The following is a 16,356-nucleotide window of genomic DNA, read 5'->3' as shown; positions in this document are numbered from 1 at the left end:
ACATGCTAAGAAAGTTGACTAGTGTAACTATCGCCAGCCACCTTGAGAATTAACCAGAATAACACCCAATACTAGCCATGGAAAAATGGGTGAAAGACGCTAGTTGTCATACTAGTTGCACATGGCAATGTATCAAGAGGAAGACTACAGTCAACCAGGGTTGACTATAGGTGCGTACACTCCAACGAGAACAACATGAAGCAAAAGAAAGAGACATCTGCAATCCCTAGTAGCAACGTGTACTAGTACTGGGTTGAATAACCGAGGCAGTCAGTCAGACAATAATGCCTTGACCCCGCTCGAATCCCGACAGGGGTGGTGGATAGTGGCCAGCAACTAGATATATGGACGTCGCCCAGCACTCACCAGCCAGCTGGTGTTCTGACTGCTTCGGCAACCCAGTCGGCAGAGAGTATTAACCACTATAACTGTGCATCATGGCTTGCAAGGTATCAGGAACGGCGTTTATCACGGGGGGTGGAAATGGTAGGTAGTACCAACCTAGCCCGATCGGGAAACCGTGCTGAGCTGCCTCAGGCATTGGCAAGACCACCGCCTTCACGCTTGCCCAGAATGGAATCGAAGCATTATCTCTCTTGGATGTGAACGAGGTACTCCTCCAACGCACCAAAAACGAGCTCGCTACCTCACATCCCAATGTTGCAGTGGAACTTACGGTTGGAGACGTCTCCAAGGAGGTATGTGTGGATGAAGCCGTGCGCCGTACCGTCGAGCGATTCGGTCGCATCGATATCTCGGTTCACTGCGCCGGGATTGTGGGGCAACCGACCGCGACCCATGAGCTGACGGCAGCAGAATGGCAGAGGGTGATCGATATTAACCAGACCGGGGTGCTGCTCTGCCAAAAGGCCGTGATACGCCAGATGCTGACACAGGAGTATGTTTCACTGGTCCACTTGAGGGGAAGACGGCCGGCTAAGCGTCTTGCAGATCGCGCGGTTTGCGTCTCGGTCGGGGGACGATCGTGAATATGGCTTCTATGTTTGGGGTAGTGGCTCCGGGGGGTTGGTCAGGAATGTCGGCCTATACAGCTTCCAAGCATGGTAAGTGGATGACTGAGATTGGTGGATGAGTGTACCTAGATGGCTAATGGTTGCAGCTGTGGTTGCTTTCTCAAAAATGGTCTGTTGTTCATGATAATCGCATCCAGATTGTCAGACTAAACCGGTTTAGGACGCCAAAGCGTACATTCAACAAGAGATACGCATCAACGCTATCTGTCCTGGGTAAGTGCCCCGTAGGCCAGTATACTACGGAGTAATATCCGCCTAGCTAACGATCCAGATACACGGACACTGATTTGATCCGCACGTATTGGGATGCGGGATTCATGGAGCCAGACTCGCAGCGAGTCGCTATTGGCCGTAGGGCACAACCGGAGGAGATCGCCGACGCACTCCTTTTTCTGGCCTCCCCGATGAGCAGCTACATGGTAGGCTCCGCCTTGGTCGTTGATGGCGGTTACACGGCTTGAGCGCTTTGAGCACGGAGGCTTCTTGATCTACTTAGGTACAGCACTGGATCAATTCCGTCGCCGATCGGTCTTCTCAACGGAAGGATTAAGAGCAACTAAATAAAACTAAACCAGCATCGCAGTCATGTGTATATACAATTCATGAATCATAGTCGGACCTGGACCTTAGTGGACTCCAATCCGGCTGAGGTCTGCGGAGCAGGCTCGTAGTCCACATAGTGGAATGCGTTATCCTCAAAGGGTCCATAGAACCGGGTGCGATCATAAGGTGCAAAGGGAATGCCCCTGCGCAGTCTCTCCACCAAGTCCGGGTTGCTCGTGAAGTACCGTCCATAGAGGAGACCATCGTACTTCCCGGCCTCCAGGACGCCCCAAGAATTGGTCTGGTCCCAGCCGCCAGCCGAAAAGAAGGGGGTCGAGCCGAAGATTTTGCGGAAGGAGGAGAGGTCGACACTCGGAAGGCCCCAGCTGCGGAGGAAGGCATCCTTTTCTTCGTAACTGTGAATTTGCTCGTAGCGCTGAACACATTAGTAAGTGGGATTCAATGGGTTATGAGATAATGCTTACCGGCTCCACAAAGCTGACGTATGATAGACCGGGGTGCGCCTGTTTCAGCGACTCGCACAGATAAGTCCAGGTTTCCACGCGCTGTTCACCACGCGCCTGGTTGTACAGTCCAAACGGCGTGAGTCGAATCGCCAGATTCTCCTGGCCAACTGTCTGAGCCAGTTCGTTCATCAACTCCAGTACGAAGCGGCAGCGCTTCTCTGGAGTTCCGCCATATTCGTCTGTCCGTCGGTTGATGTTTGAGCTCAAGAACTGCTCCGGGAGATAACCATTACCGGAGTGCAGTTCAACGCCATCAAAGCCAATGTCCATGGCAGTCTTGGCGGCTTTACAATAGTCCTGGATGGTTTGCTTGATGTGCGCAACCGTCAATTCAATCGGAGGGTGGTCTGCATAGCGAACCGGCTCCGATGCTCCCACGGCGGGGTGGGTGTAGCGCTCTTCGGGGTCGTCCCAAACGCTGGCTGAGGCTGAAACTGGGGGTAAGCCGGTCATCTGGGGGACGGTAGCACGGCCGGCGTGCCACAGCTGGCAATAGATGTAGCCGCCCTGGGCGTGGACGGTATCAACGACTCGCTTCCATCCAGCGGCCTGCTCTTCCGTGAAGAGACCGGGGACTCCTGGCATTCCATTGCTCTGCTTGCGTGTTAAAGAACAGACGAATGACCCATCGGAGCTGGAATTTGGGGAGTATTTACCTCCAGCGAGGGAGGGATGCCTTCCGAGATGATCAGCCCGCCTGGAGTTGCCCGTTGACGATAATATTCGACAACCAGGTCCCCAGGGTACCAAATCCGATTGGGATTCTCGGGAGTACTGTTTGAGTTCAACGGTTCGCCCCGGTTGCGTGTCAGGGGGGCGTGTACCACCCGGTGGCTGAGGGTGAGCTTGCCATTGGCAATGGCGAGCGGCTGAAAGAGCTTAGAATCCGCTCCTTGGGCCTGGACAATGGTCATTGTGAGAATTCTCGTAAAGATGCAATCTATGGGAAAGCTACCTGGGAAGGTAAAGACAAACGAGGGAGCCACAAGTGGACAATTAGGGAGGAACTTTCTGTGTTGACACGGGCCGTGGTGCGACAGCAAACCAGCGTTCACCATGAAGGCTACTCCTCACTATTGTTCGCTTCATTGCCTTCTCTCCCTTCTCAGTGGACTGGAACGGAGAGCAGCAGACCCATTGCCAAATGAGGGTGACAGATGGAGCCTGACAGGTTACTGGAACCCAACCAGAGTGTCGAGGACACGAGAAATTGGATGGAGGGACGGGCTGAACCTTGGGAAGTGGAGGTGTATCCACGAAGCCTACACAGAACCACAGATTGCACCCGACTCCAGTTTAGTCATCTGTCTGTCCTCAGGTTCCTTTTTCTTGTTGACCCCTTATACACATGCAGCGCGTGGCAAACCGCGTGGGACTCAAGCCTTCTGCAGCCTTGCTGATCGGGCGCAGAAAGGCGTCTTCTAGAAGCCCAGAGAGTTTCAATAGCAGCCCCCTTCGTCAAAAGTAACACAACCTTGGGGGGCAATTCTTCATTCAGATCAAACGGGGGAACAGTTGCGAGGTAAATGTGAGCCATCAAATTCACCAGGAAATAATAGGAATGGAAGCCATCCGACGCTCCACTCGACACACAGCAAGCGAAAGTCAAATTTCTTCATCGCGGCGCTTGGCGTTTACGTTAGAGGCTTTAGGGCACACGCTAAACTACGGGTCGGTGTCGCAAGTCGGTCTTCCGGAAGAACAACCCCCGTTAAGGCCAACAATTAACCGGGCAAGCTTGTGAAAAGGGATCCATTCTGCCATTGTTGACTGGCTCCATGACAGTTTGCCGGAGGCCGCCGCATCACGGGCTTTTCACAGACGCTTCCACTTCCCAGCTTTCTCCTTTATGCCGAATACCCTATTGTGGTTTGGCTCGGACACCGACGATCACTAATCCCTCAGTCGGGACCTTGGCGGGTTCTTCTGCAGCACCATGACAGATAGTGCGTCGTCGCCACAGCCTATATGCAGCCAGGATCTGGCGCATAGGTAGCGCGAGGAGCTATTGGAACGAGCTCCCGGGGAGGAGGCAATAATCGGGGATGGTTATTACTCCTGATTATCTCCATTGTTCGTTCGAGATATTTCCGACGCCCTGCAGCCATGTCTCCGCGGCTAGTCCGGAGGAGAGGAGGGATTTGAGAATCGATTATCCAATAGTAATTATGAAAAAAATATTGGCATCGCAGAGGGGCGCCCTCTCGAACCCCAGTTTCGGCGTCGATATGAGACACTCTTAGCTAAGGATCCGCCTACGGGTGTCAATTTTTTCGGAACCATGGTCCATGGACGCCGCCGCCGCAACACCGAGTGTATTTACATAGCACGATACATATCTAGACTAGACCACGATCGCGTGCAACGCCCCAGTGGCAAGCAACCACGACGATCCATGCAAGGTGCATCTTTGCTTCTCCCTGTCCATCATTCCCAAAACAGGTAGACGTTATGACCTCCGGGGCCTATCACGATCGATCCGCTCGGATACTCCATGGTCGCCTCCCAGTCCAACTGCATCGGGGAGCTGCTGTATCCCTCCTTTAAGGTTTTCCTATCTACACCTGGGCGGGACGATCGTGACCCGGTGCCATTGAAGTCATTTCTCGGATTCTTCTCCCAGTTTCCGACCCAAAGTTGAGGGCCTCCCTAGGCGGCTTTATGGGCCTATCATAGACGGCGCAGCGCCAGCTTGACCCCGGGCGACGACGCTGTGCGCATGGACAGACCAAGCGCCTGTAATTTGAACCTATTTATAAATGTTTGTGGACTCCCCGCGGTCGTCGGGGTCAGTGTCTTGCTCCATGTTGTTTCCTCCTGTTTGAAGAGGCTGCATTGACCACTGGCACGCCATGACTGTCAGTCATCCCAAGGATGTTTTGAACACCATCAATTTCGTCACACAATGTTTGTGTATTCCGATCATTAGCATATTCGTTCTCTTGCGTTTCTCCATCCGTATCTACTACAAACAGTTCGTAGGCGTGGAAGACTGTATGTCTGCTTGACTTTTCTTCAGATATCAGTGCTAACTTTCCCAGGGTCATGTCTCATAGCATGGGTACGTTGAGACTGCAGGTGCCTTCATAGGGCGACTCACTGATTATTGCAGGTTCTGTTCATGGGATACTGTGGCATTGCCATTGCCGGTATGCATCGTTCTTATCTCTCCAGCAGCTCCAACTAACTTGACTCCAGTGGGTCACTATGGCGGGGGTTACCACATTGACGATGTCTCTGAAGCACACCAGATTCTTTTTCGCAAGGTATGAACTCCCGGCTATCAAAGGGACTTGAAGTACATCGGCTAATTGAGGATCAAACTAGTTCTGTTACATCGCCACCGTTCTTTACTGCCCCATGGCACTCTTCGTCAAGATCGCACTCCTTTCAATCCTCATTCGCATCTTCAGTCCTTACCGTTCCAAAATCTACTTCATCTACGGCCTCCTCGGCTGTCTCTGCATATACTACATCGTTGCCGAGGTCGTCAAGATCCGTATGTGCGACCCGGTTCCGGGATACTGGACGCTCGATCCAAAGGCACGCTGTCTCAATCAACGGGCCGCCCTGATCGCCGACTCTGTCATCAGTGTGGTGACAGATTTTATTATCCTGATTCTACCTCTGCCACTCACCTGGTCGCTTCAAATGTCACGGAGCAAGAAGTTGCGGGTCATCGGCATGCTGTCGGCGGGTGGTCTGGCCACGGCCTTCAGTTTGTACCGGCTGGTTCTGGTCTTGCGTGATGGTAGCTCCAATGATCAGACAATTGTCTTTATGATCGTTATTCTTTCAGGGTAAGTTGTTATTCTAAAATAACCGATGCTGCAGACTAACCCCAAACTAGAAACGCCGAAGGAGGCGTGGCCATGATTTGCGCTTGTCTCCCCACGATCAACATCCTCATCAACAAGCTCCGCAAGAAGGAGTACAGCTCTCAACGTTATTACGAACCAGAGTCCTCTGTCAACCTTAGCAAACTCAAAGGAAGCAACAAGCGATTCTCCCTCGGTAACTCCCGCCGCGCCGATGGCACCGAGTCCGCCTCCGACCAGTCACATCTGATTACATTTGCAGGGACGGTCGACATGGCAGGTAATGAGGCTGGAGGCATTCACAAGACGGTGGATGTGTCACAGACGATAGAGATGGTGGCCGATGGTGATAGTCATGAAAGCCACCATCACAGCAGTTTTCACTAATGATTGTATACCCTGGGTGGTCGGCTTTGTTTTATGGCGGTATGGTGTTCGGTTAATGACTTCGTCTGAACCATGGTTTAGCGATAGACTACACTCTTTAATATTTCCTTTCTAATGAAATTTTTTAATGTATGATTTGGTCAACTGGCATGGGAATGCTTCCCACCTTCACAGCCAACAATGAAGTATCTGCCAAGATACTGATAGTTACCTATAGACCTATAGAGCCTAATTACTCATCTTGCTAGTGCACACACTGACTTGATTAATTCACCCCTGAACCCTCCCATTTAACTCCGCCAAGACGCCAATTCAAGCCTAACCCTCATTCAACCACAGATAATTAACATCTTGTCGCTATACTCATTACCTCAACTAATTCACCCCAGCCGTAACAGACCCCTATATAAACCCGACTATCCTCCCACCCCATCCTGTCCCTCTTCCCCATCCACCATCAGGATCCCATTCTCTATATATACCCACTACTGATAACGATGCACAGTAACCCACTCAAGCATCATGACTTGACTCATCAGCTATATACCTTTCGTTGCGCGCCTTGTGGAATTGTCTATGCAATAACTTCTGTCCAAAATTTCCGCCATCTTGTCTACGCACTCGATTGAATGAACCAGGGTTGGTTAGCAGGATACAAGCACAGCTTTTACTCTACTACGCCGGACATAATCCGAGCTCGGCAGAGAAAAATACATATCCTGACCATCAAATATAACCCTCATGGGTAGAGGGATATGTCCTCCTCTGCGAGGCGGATGTGGTAGTGGTAGATCTGGGAAGTGGAAATCCGCTGTTCCTTGCTATAACATGCCTGCACGCTTGTAAGACAATCAAGTACATCACTTTTATGGATAATATAATGAGAAGTTGCTAATGGAAATGCCATATAGATATATATACCACACCAGCGCGGATGTTTCCGTGATCACAAATATTGTCTATAGCATCATACCGCGAACTATAGAGCACTTTACGTATATTGTGTTGTGGAAAGCCAGAAAGAGGCGGGCTACTATACTTCGGAAACTGTCAAGTGCCATGCTTGTCGCGGCTATTACCGTTCAGATATTTCTTCTCAGTCGGGAGATAACATACAACAATGTCTTCGACTAAAGCATATACCGCGCAGCTGAATATATCCATTGGAGCTCTGTCAAAGAAAGCATGCTCTAATTTCAGTCCAGCCAACGGTCGAAGGTTATATACAAATCGCAAATGACGAGGAATGGTTACCGATTCAACAACGAAGATGAACCATGATGAAATTCCGGCATCCTGTGTCTGTGGCTCGGGTTGCTGAGTACTGCTAGGACTCCAGTATAACTGGGAGTTCAACGTACATGGACCCTCGCACGGAAGAAGCTTGTATCATCTATATTACGTTATGAATAGCAACTGCTGGTTTAGATTCAGAAAGGCGTGCATCGTTTCTCGTCCATCAGAACGATGTACTTATGGGATGGTGATACCCCCGAGACTCACTGACCATGAGATAACACCTTCACAGCAAAATCTGGCACGATGCAACAAGACTAAGCTCATGGCCAGATTGAATGTTACAAAAGAAGTTCGGGTACCTATAATCGTATTCTGTGAAGTGTCAATGATATCCGTAACCGGGTCTCTGGTTGCGGATGTCGAGATGTACAATGAGAGAATGCTTGGACATATGGGCTCAGACATGAGCTTAAACTCGATAACTTCCTTCATCGGGCTTGCAGTACTACCTAAGGTAGTTGAGCTAAGATGGTTGATATTGGCTGTTATTCGGACGCTCGCGCTTCTGTTCTGTGTCATCTCTGTTCCGATGACAGAAAGACATGTTTTACAGCGATATCAGCCCAATTTATGCTCCAGATATATACTACCATGTGGGTGGAAGAACTACGCAATTCTTGTGGTCTTCGCAAGTCTACCAGATAATCCAGCGTCATTCTCCGTGATCGATCGGGTTCTTCGTGGCTCTTCGTCGGTATATAGAACAGCTCGGACAAAAGCCATACAACCTGCATCAATTAGTGCGATTTACCAGATGTGCAGGGAACGTGGTCAAGTGGGTTCTGCTGTCTTCTGTCATATGAAGGGTTGACCTACACTTGGCTGAGCATGTCATTGTACATTCAGACGCAGTAACGCCCATCAGACAAGGCTACTATAATGGGTGGAGTGACCGGCCATCGCGAACATACCGGTATCAAACCCACTGTGCCAGCAATCCCAAGCTCAAGTTACGAGCTTTTTTCTTACTCTCTGCCGATTGCCTATCGTGCCGGCCAGACTGATGTTGTTGGGTACTCAGACACGATCATTCTTGTTGAAGCAAGCACGGCCTCTGAACCCAGACAGCCGATCCGACCCGCCAATATCTCCTACTCTGCCTGGTTAGATTTTCTAAAGTCGGATTGTGAATACAATAGCTTGACAGAAGATGTGTATATGCGGGACGATCAGCAGCCGTTCGCCAGAATGATTAACACGTTAAATCGCCTTCGGTACATGCTGCTCAAGACCCAGGGACCCGTCTGTCGCTTCGAGATCCAGTCTAAGAGCCATCCGCATCCATCACAATCGAATCCCGCCGGCCTTTTCAGCATCCGTGACACCTGGCCAGCAATGAGGCGAGGCCCCCCTGAGCCGGATTCTGGCAAAGGAAGGGGAAAACCATGGTAAGATACTTCTTTTATGTCCAGTTTCAGGTATCAGGGCTCAGGTTCTCGGCGTAAAAATGCAAACATCTGCGCCGAAATCATATTGTCATCCCAGTGCCAGATGCGCAGGTAAATACAGACAGCCGTGATCAGGAAAACTAGAATGACCCACCCTGGTCTGACACACCTGGGTTCAACTTCGCATAACAGTGGTCATCTATAACTCTTTAGATCCCACCTTCTTGCTAGACGGATAAACCTACTCTCCACCAGGAGTAGCTCCGGTGGCTGCATCTTACCCAGGCCGATATACCGTTTGATACAATCTTGTGGAACTGAGAGACTTTGAGACGTGACTGGCTCCCATTGATGGTGCATACTGAAGGGGGAGATATAAATAGATATCTATAGTGCTACATGTCATGAAATACAGCATACAGCAAGCACATCTTATCGTCGCGCGGCCAATTAAAAACCGTCTAAGACATATGGGAATTCCCACTTACGACCGGGCGACACAACTCGGGAAAGCGTCATACAGGCTCCGTGGAGGGTACGATCGTACTCACCTCCTCTTATACCTTCTGCGAGAGATAGCCAGCTTGTCAAAGTTATAAGCTACATCGACACCCACTCTTGGGTCGATTGCTAATCGTTAGCAATTACCAGCTACTCAATATAGAGATAAAACAGGATATGCATCGTCTACCTAGTCGTCAGGGTCATGGGTCCCTTTTATATGCAATATACAAGCATACCTTGATCTTATATAAAAGTCTGATATTGCCATTTACAAGACAGCTGGTTTCATGGGGCTATTTCCATCAATCAAATTATCCAATGCAGAATTAGTACTCAATATGCCACGGGCATCTTCTTCCTTAGAAAGGTCTCGCACACAACATCTTCTTCACCCGTTTTACTGCATGTACTTAGATCATCTCAGTTATCAAAAACATATCCGTCGGGTACTAACAAGGTGATTATCCAAAAGGGCAGGGATAGGAGGCGCCGCGCTACGAGCATCCCATCACAGCATATGTGATGCGGAATACCGTCCCATACATTACCGAGGATGCTGATGTCATGTATAACACCATTGTCTATCAGCGTGAAGCGGCAGCTGCGCTGGCGTTGAGCAAACCCAAATGGTAAATCTACGAAATGGAATATACCCCCGGGAGGGAGGACCAAATTGATCTTCCTTGAGCGGTGCCTGGGAATGCTGATTGTTGTCGTCGGACTCTCATTCGCTCACTGCGTAGAGCTGGCTTTTCATGCTATGCATGTGCGGCGTCGTCAACTCTCTCATCGTGCCTGCTTGTGCATTGTTTGGCTGGGTATATAGTCCTCGCGGAGTGACTTGTTCAAGTGGGATAGTCTTCTTGACCACAAATGAAACACCAAGCATGACACATCGTGCATAATATTGGCAGATCTCCCAAAAAACGAAGAAGACGATTATACATTCAAGATGTTGCGGCTATAACCATATGAAACCTATTGCTATGGCAAACAAGAGACTTAGGTCAGTAGTAACCAACCCGAAAGACCATTGAAAGCTGGAACAATGCAATGAAAATAGCGAGCATAGCACAAGAAATGGCGAAGTCAAGAATCTAACCTAATTAATGCTAACTACGGGGTTACGCAAAGACATCCTTGCTGAGAGCCTAATGCGGCGGCGAAGACACAAAAGTTTCCCCGTGCGACTCCGGAGACAACTAAGTATTTCCATCTTGTCCATAGAGACATTGAGAACATCACAATACGCGAATGAGATATACACGACAAAATTACATGTCTATCGCATCATCGGCATAGATTGTAACTGGAATATGGTGTCTCTTCCAACAGAATATCGTTATATGAGGGCATGGGTGGCGTTCTTTTCTCCCCTCGAAGGCTGGGATAACCATTCTCGCATTCCAGAAGTGGAATGTCTAACATTCCCGGTGATACTAGCTTAAGTACGGTGGTGGCATTCTAATCAACTATGGTTTTTATTCACCATTCCAACCATGCTCAGCAATGTGGTTGGATTGCCTGTGTTGACCAAGGTACTCACTCTTATTTGATGGATCTACAATGCACGCGCGTCACGAACGAGTATCACGTCTCTAGAACAAGGATGAGCTAGTTTAATACTCTTGAGTTAAACTCTGGCCCAAATGCTACCAGCAAAGGGAACCTACACCGACTTCCATCGATGAAGCTGCTCAATAAGGTAGTTATTATTATCATAAAGATCCGGGGAAAACAAACGGACCTGAATTACTCGGCTTTGCAGCGCTTTCTCTTTGATAAGAGAAATGAGTATATCATGGACGGTGCATGGAGACCATTGGTTCTTGAAAGAAAGCAATTAGCCTTCCAGCAAGTGTGTGAACTGCGTGTTTTCCTGTGGCAGCTGGTTATAAGAAAGTTTGATAAGACAGTGTGAGACTCATACACTTTTTGGAGATGTCTATGGTCAATGCTGAGAATGTGCTCTCGAACAAGGGGATTTTTCAAGGCCGGAACATTAGTGATGGAGATCTGGACGCAGCGGTATGGGCACTCAAGAGTGTTCTCCATATAAGGAACAGATACGGAGTCTTCAATAGACGAGACGTGAGGTGTACCGAAACCATGTTACAAACAAAGAGTTAGATGTGAACGGCGGCTTTCATATAATGCTTTTCACTCTAGATAAAATGAGGATTGAACAATGGTCTCTCTTGTTCCCTGGAATCTCTTACTTCTGCATTGACATCCACCTCGAGAAACGAAGTATAACTAATGTTGCGTCCAGGCAAGGAAAATGATGGGCTGTGCATGGGTGTGCTCATTGTCACCCTGCTTGGAGTGTCAATGATGATGAATTTGACTTTTTTCGTGTAATTTTCAGCTTGGGAGTATCGTCTGGATGAGCATTAGCAGCGTTCGAGGATAGAGTTGACTGGAATGACGAGGACGGTAGTCTGGGGATTATCAGAGGTGTTTGGAGGAGTAGTTCGACTTCATGTGGTGAAGGATGGTGCATTAAGGAAGAAGATCAATATGTTGGATGATACCACGGCCTTCTACATTTGAATGGGGGTTAGTTCACGAGGCGGATATTTTGTCAGACAGTATGATGAGATAGTAGAAAGAAGATATGAACATACGCAATGATAGTAATGCTTTCTTTCGATTAAGTCTTCAATGTCCTTGAGGTCTTTCGGTCAAATGGATCAACTATCCTTCCCTCCATCAACCTTCCGTGTGTTGATTAGCTCCCGAGACAGGAATACTCCCGTTTTCCCTTCCCCAGCTGTAACATGTAGCCCTGCCGTCCTGGACCCTCCACCTGCAATATGTGAATAACCAAGTGGCGAAAGACCAGACGACCACTCACAGAGAATGGTATGTCGCACGATAACAAAAGGAGGGATACCCACAGACATCACCACACCCCTAGGTAGACACGGCACGTATCTGGTTCCTGTCCACCACCCCTCTTCTCTCCCTGTCAATCACATCCACATTGGAGCAAAGGATTATAGAAGCTTTCTGAGCAGGCATGCAGCGGATATCGGAGGGTAAGGATTCGCCGTAGAGGCAACAATCGGCAACTGATGTGATCCATCTCCACAGCGAACGGGTGGATGGGATCGATTTACCACACTAGGCAGATGCAGCCTTCGTATCGTGTACATCCCGCCCTGCGGCTAGCAAGGAGATAATATTGACCAGTAATAACGATGTTCAACACTTTCTACTTCAGGTAAGTAATCGCAGGTGCAGATATACCAATATTTCCTATGACTATCAATATAGCCTCACCTGTGCAGCAAATAAGTCTCCACAATGGAGACCATCCTGAAGCCGTTAAGCTAGATGCAACGTAGTTAGGTAACCACCTCCACTGAAAAAACATCTTGATCAGCAATTAGAAACTGGAGAGGCTAATACTTGACCCTCCAAGGCATCCACACGGTAGCCTAAACGCGGAATATCCCCGGACTATCTAGTAATCCAGTAGTAAAACGATTATGTGAAGCAGACCATATTCTTCCGATTCCGACTCCGTTGCCGCTCCGGAGTCTTAGTCTAGTGGCGATATTTGTTTGCTATATGGAAGAAAACGTCAAAATGGTAAATAATTGGGTGTAATATAGTAGGGGGATTGCGTACTTCGTGTTTGAATCACTGACTCACTGCATGAATGGGTGGATTTGACTTGCCCTCGGGAGAAGTTGGAGCCGACAGGATTCATATCCTGGGCTCGTTAGGGGAATATCGGATCCTCTCTGTGCTTTTGCTGGTTTGGACTGGGGGTGGGGGCATTGTGATGATGGTTGGGGGTATAATCAGGAGTTATGCAGGACTTTCGTCGTTGCTGAAGGATGAGGAGGGGGGCTGTTATCTCTGATCCTGGGTGATTAGATCGTTTGAAGGATGAAGTGGTTGGGGAGGAAGGACTATACGGATGTTGTTGTCTGTGTGTTAGGGTAATGTCTGTAGGCAAGCCACCAGAAAGTAGTCAAGAATGTAATTACAAGCAGCAGCAGCAGCAAAAGGAATGAAGCAGGGTCCAACCACATGAAGATCAACAATCGCAATTCCCTTTAACGTAGGCCGCCGGCTTAATCTACCTCATGAGAGACATTCAAACCTTATTCATCTTACTCCTCCGTCCTCTTACTCATGATAAACAATGAAATTATCTAACAATAATCAGCAAGACAGATGAGGACCCTTACGCTACTTCGTACTTTGTTTTTCTTTGTTTTTCTTGGTTCTTCTTACCTTCCGTGTGGGCCAGGCTCCAGCAGAATGTGCAAAGTAAAGGGATCATGCTATACACAAAATAAATCCTAAATTCCTCCGATGATTCTCCCCTCTCGCTATTTTCCACTTCTTCAGCGAATGTCTCACTCCTCCCGGCCCGCTCCTTGCCGGTCACCTTACCGGCTTGGCTTAGCACGCGGCTGATTCTATCCTCGTTGACGTGCCAGCCTCGTCTGCACATAACAGGCTGAGGCATCTATTCCGTAAGTAGTCCCTTAACGAAGCGGATTATACCCCAGGAAAGACAATGGCATGTCAATAGCAGAGCTATTAATCCCCAAGAGGACCTAGTAAAAGTCTCCATTGAACTCTCTACCTAGTATTAATTAGTAACCAGTTTGTAACGAGGATGATGTATGCCTAGCTCCGCGGACCTTGTCAGTATGCTAGTTATTTTTCTCGGCATATAAGCAGCGACTGATAGATAACATCCAGATGCGGGATTTATTTATTCGATGCATGCAGAACGATGATGGGTAATTAATTTGATAAGATGGGTGCAGAAAATTAGGCGAGATAGCGATAAAATGAGAATGCAATGCAATGGCACACTGTGAAATGCTGCAGAAAAGAAAGTTCACCAAGACGGAGAAATTATATCCATCCCCTAGTAGTAGTACTACTACCCACGGTGCAAGTTGGTAGGTAGGACTAATTACTAGTTGTATGTAACTGGGACTGCATAATCCTCCGTCCGCGTGGATCTCCCTTTTCCACTGCAGAAGAGCTTGGCATCAGCGATCATTGTTTCATCGGCAATGATCGTTCCCGGTTCAGGGAGGGTTCATTGCATTTCAGTTCGGTTGGATCGGTTGGGCTGGGAATCGTCCAACCGTCTTTTCTAACGCGGATATGATCATCATCAATATCGTCAGCACCATCTGGTCAACCACCGGAGGCCCGAAGATTCCGAACCCGAACTAGATAGGTATGGGCGAGTATGGGCGAGTATGGGCGATGCTGGGCAGAGAGTTGATTAGCTAGTTAGGTAGCTGCCTGCAAGCACACACACACACACGGAGAGAGGAAGAGAGAGTGCGCCGTGACGAGAACTGGATCCTACTACCTATTAGTGCTAGTATCACCCCCACCCCACTTCGCCGAGACCCAGCTGCATAAACAGGAAGTAGTATCTCACCAAGTAGACTACTGAAGTAGTGAAGATAATATAGATTGAGCCAAGGGTAGTCAGTGCTTAAGGGGCAAAACAGGCCCTCCCCTCCCTCCCTTCCCCCCTCTTCCTCTCTGTCTCCTCTCCTGCCAACCTCTTGGCATCAGCATTCAAAAGAGGGATACATACGTATACACCTGCTCCACTCTTAACTTAGCGATCTTATAGTAATCCGCTACTTACCTAGTAGCCGGACTATGCCCAGACCATCTCCTCTTCACCAAGACCTCTCCCAAGACTTTCCTCTCTGTAACCCAAGAACAACACCCAGCACGCCAACACACCATCAAACAATGGTCATTCAGCGTATAGCCAAGTACTCGGCACAGGAGACGAGTGGCGGGGGGAAAGGTCATGGTGTTCATCGGCAAACCCGCAGCCAAGCGCAGCATATTCCCATCTTGGGAGAGAATAACACGGAGGGGGCCGGATTCGCCTTCGCTTTGCTTCGTTTCCTTTCTTGGTCGGGATAAAACACAGAAGGAGAAGGGCAAGTTAGATTGACCTGCAGGACTTGGCGGCGCTTATCGAGATTAGGTTTCATCCTTTTTACCCCTCTTCTGGCTTGGGTTGTTGTCTTCTGTTATCCTCCTTTTTTTTGCGCGGCGGATGCTTTGCTATAGTGGATATGGAATGGGTGTATGCGTATCAGTGGGGGTGGTGGAAATAACCACCCCAAAGACAACAACCCATCACAAGACTTGTTGCGATGGTGTACATCATCAGAGTGGCACCTTGAGATGAAAAAGAAAATAATTAATAGAACATAGTGGGATAGCAAACCCCCACTCCTATCCTCATTACCAACAACAAATTAGCTAGTTAGTATGAAAGCAACGACTAGTACTAGAAGGATAGATAGCATAGCACTACTTACTACTACTACTTCGGCGAGACCAATCCACCACCCAGGAGATGTTAACCAACTCGTCCTAGTCCGTCGACACTACTGCATCGCCTGCAGACAAACGATTGGTCCTCAACCTCGGAGGAGATAGCTGCGATCGACACGAGAGGTACAAAAAGACCCCCAAGTAAATCCCACGGGTGGATGCCGGACCCCCGCCGGAGGTTACCATCCGCGGGAAAGCTAGTTAGCTGGTCAGAACTAAGCAGCACTAAGGTACCGTATCCGCTCGCTGAACCTGTCTTTCCTAACCTGCCTGGACCCTGTTCGCCGTCCGGTCGCGATTCCTCCTGCTCCCGCTGGTCGGCCTTGCCTGCCTGACGGCCTTGCATGTTTGTCGTGAGTCGAGGCCTCGGCATCGCCGTGTGTCCGGGTTTTGGCGTCTCAGCCAGCCAAGCCCAGCCTCAAGGTCCAGTCCTCCCTCGTACATGCGCCCGGCAGCAGCCCCGGTCTTTTCTTTTCTCTTTTTTTTTTTTTTTTTTTTT

The 16,356-nt window shown here is 48.9% G+C and overlaps 5 protein-coding genes across 5 annotated transcripts; 3 read left to right on the top strand and 2 right to left on the bottom strand.

Moving 5' to 3' along the window:
* The first annotated feature begins 13 nt into the window (after positions 1-13).
* BO85DRAFT_450867 (SDR family NAD(P)-dependent oxidoreductase) lies at positions 14-1,620 on the top strand. Its single transcript, XM_025660473.1, has 6 exons — positions 14-486; positions 538-898; positions 952-1,064; positions 1,121-1,143; positions 1,195-1,247; positions 1,306-1,620. Exons 1-6 carry the CDS (start codon positions 438-440, stop codon positions 1,493-1,495), a joined length of 789 nt encoding a protein of 262 aa, XP_025514147.1. The 5' UTR covers positions 14-437; the 3' UTR covers positions 1,496-1,620.
* A 21-nt stretch (positions 1,621-1,641) lies between these two features.
* On the bottom strand, positions 1,642-3,018 carry BO85DRAFT_489616 (alkene reductase; the record flags this gene model as incomplete). The annotated part of the gene is made up of 3 exons (XM_025663616.1): positions 1,642-2,013; positions 2,063-2,698; positions 2,761-3,018. 3 exons carry the CDS (start codon positions 3,016-3,018, stop codon positions 1,642-1,644), a joined length of 1,266 nt encoding a protein of 421 aa, XP_025514146.1.
* Positions 3,019-4,956: 1,938 nt separating this feature from the next.
* BO85DRAFT_489615 (uncharacterized protein) lies at positions 4,957-6,309 on the top strand (the record flags this gene model as incomplete). The annotated part of the gene is made up of 6 exons (XM_025663615.1): positions 4,957-5,098; positions 5,146-5,165; positions 5,217-5,253; positions 5,303-5,370; positions 5,432-5,904; positions 5,955-6,309. 6 exons carry the CDS (start codon positions 4,957-4,959, stop codon positions 6,307-6,309), a joined length of 1,095 nt encoding a protein of 364 aa, XP_025514145.1.
* A 1,033-nt stretch (positions 6,310-7,342) lies between these two features.
* BO85DRAFT_497745 (uncharacterized protein) lies at positions 7,343-8,362 on the bottom strand (the record flags this gene model as incomplete). Its single annotated transcript, XM_025664004.1, has 4 exons — positions 7,813-8,362; positions 7,671-7,702; positions 7,426-7,633; positions 7,343-7,381 (listed from the first exon to the last, which is right to left on the bottom strand). The coding sequence occupies exons 1-4, from the start codon at positions 8,125-8,127 to the stop codon at positions 7,343-7,345; spliced, it is 594 nt and encodes a 197-aa protein (XP_025514144.1). The 5' UTR covers positions 8,128-8,362.
* Positions 8,363-8,487: 125 nt separating this feature from the next.
* BO85DRAFT_489614 (uncharacterized protein) lies at positions 8,488-9,000 on the top strand (the record flags this gene model as incomplete). The annotated part of the gene is made up of 1 exon (XM_025663614.1): positions 8,488-9,000. The coding sequence occupies one exon, from the start codon at positions 8,488-8,490 to the stop codon at positions 8,998-9,000; it is 513 nt and encodes a 170-aa protein (XP_025514143.1).
* Positions 9,001-16,356: the final 7,356 nt, after the last annotated feature.

Source organism: Aspergillus piperis (genome assembly GCF_003184755.1).
Source record: "Aspergillus piperis CBS 112811 unplaced genomic scaffold BO85scaffold_13, whole genome shotgun sequence".
NCBI classification, from domain to species: domain Eukaryota; kingdom Fungi; phylum Ascomycota; class Eurotiomycetes; order Eurotiales; family Aspergillaceae; genus Aspergillus; species Aspergillus piperis.
Note: the sequence above shows the minus strand (reverse complement) of the source record. Positions and strands in the feature narration are given on the sequence as shown.

Bases quoted from the DNA above. Each gene is read 5' to 3' on its own strand.
- BO85DRAFT_450867 (XM_025660473.1), top strand. From the start codon at position 438: ATGGCTTGCAAGGTATCAGGAACGGCGTTTATCACGGGGGGTGGAAAT. The intron at 1,065-1,120 runs GTAAGTGGATGA...TAATGGTTGCAG, and splicing joins CTATACAGCTTCCAAGCATG to CTGTGGTTGCTTTCTCAAAA. The intron at 1,144-1,194 runs GTCTGTTGTTCA...AAACCGGTTTAG, and splicing joins TGGTTGCTTTCTCAAAAATG to GACGCCAAAGCGTACATTCA.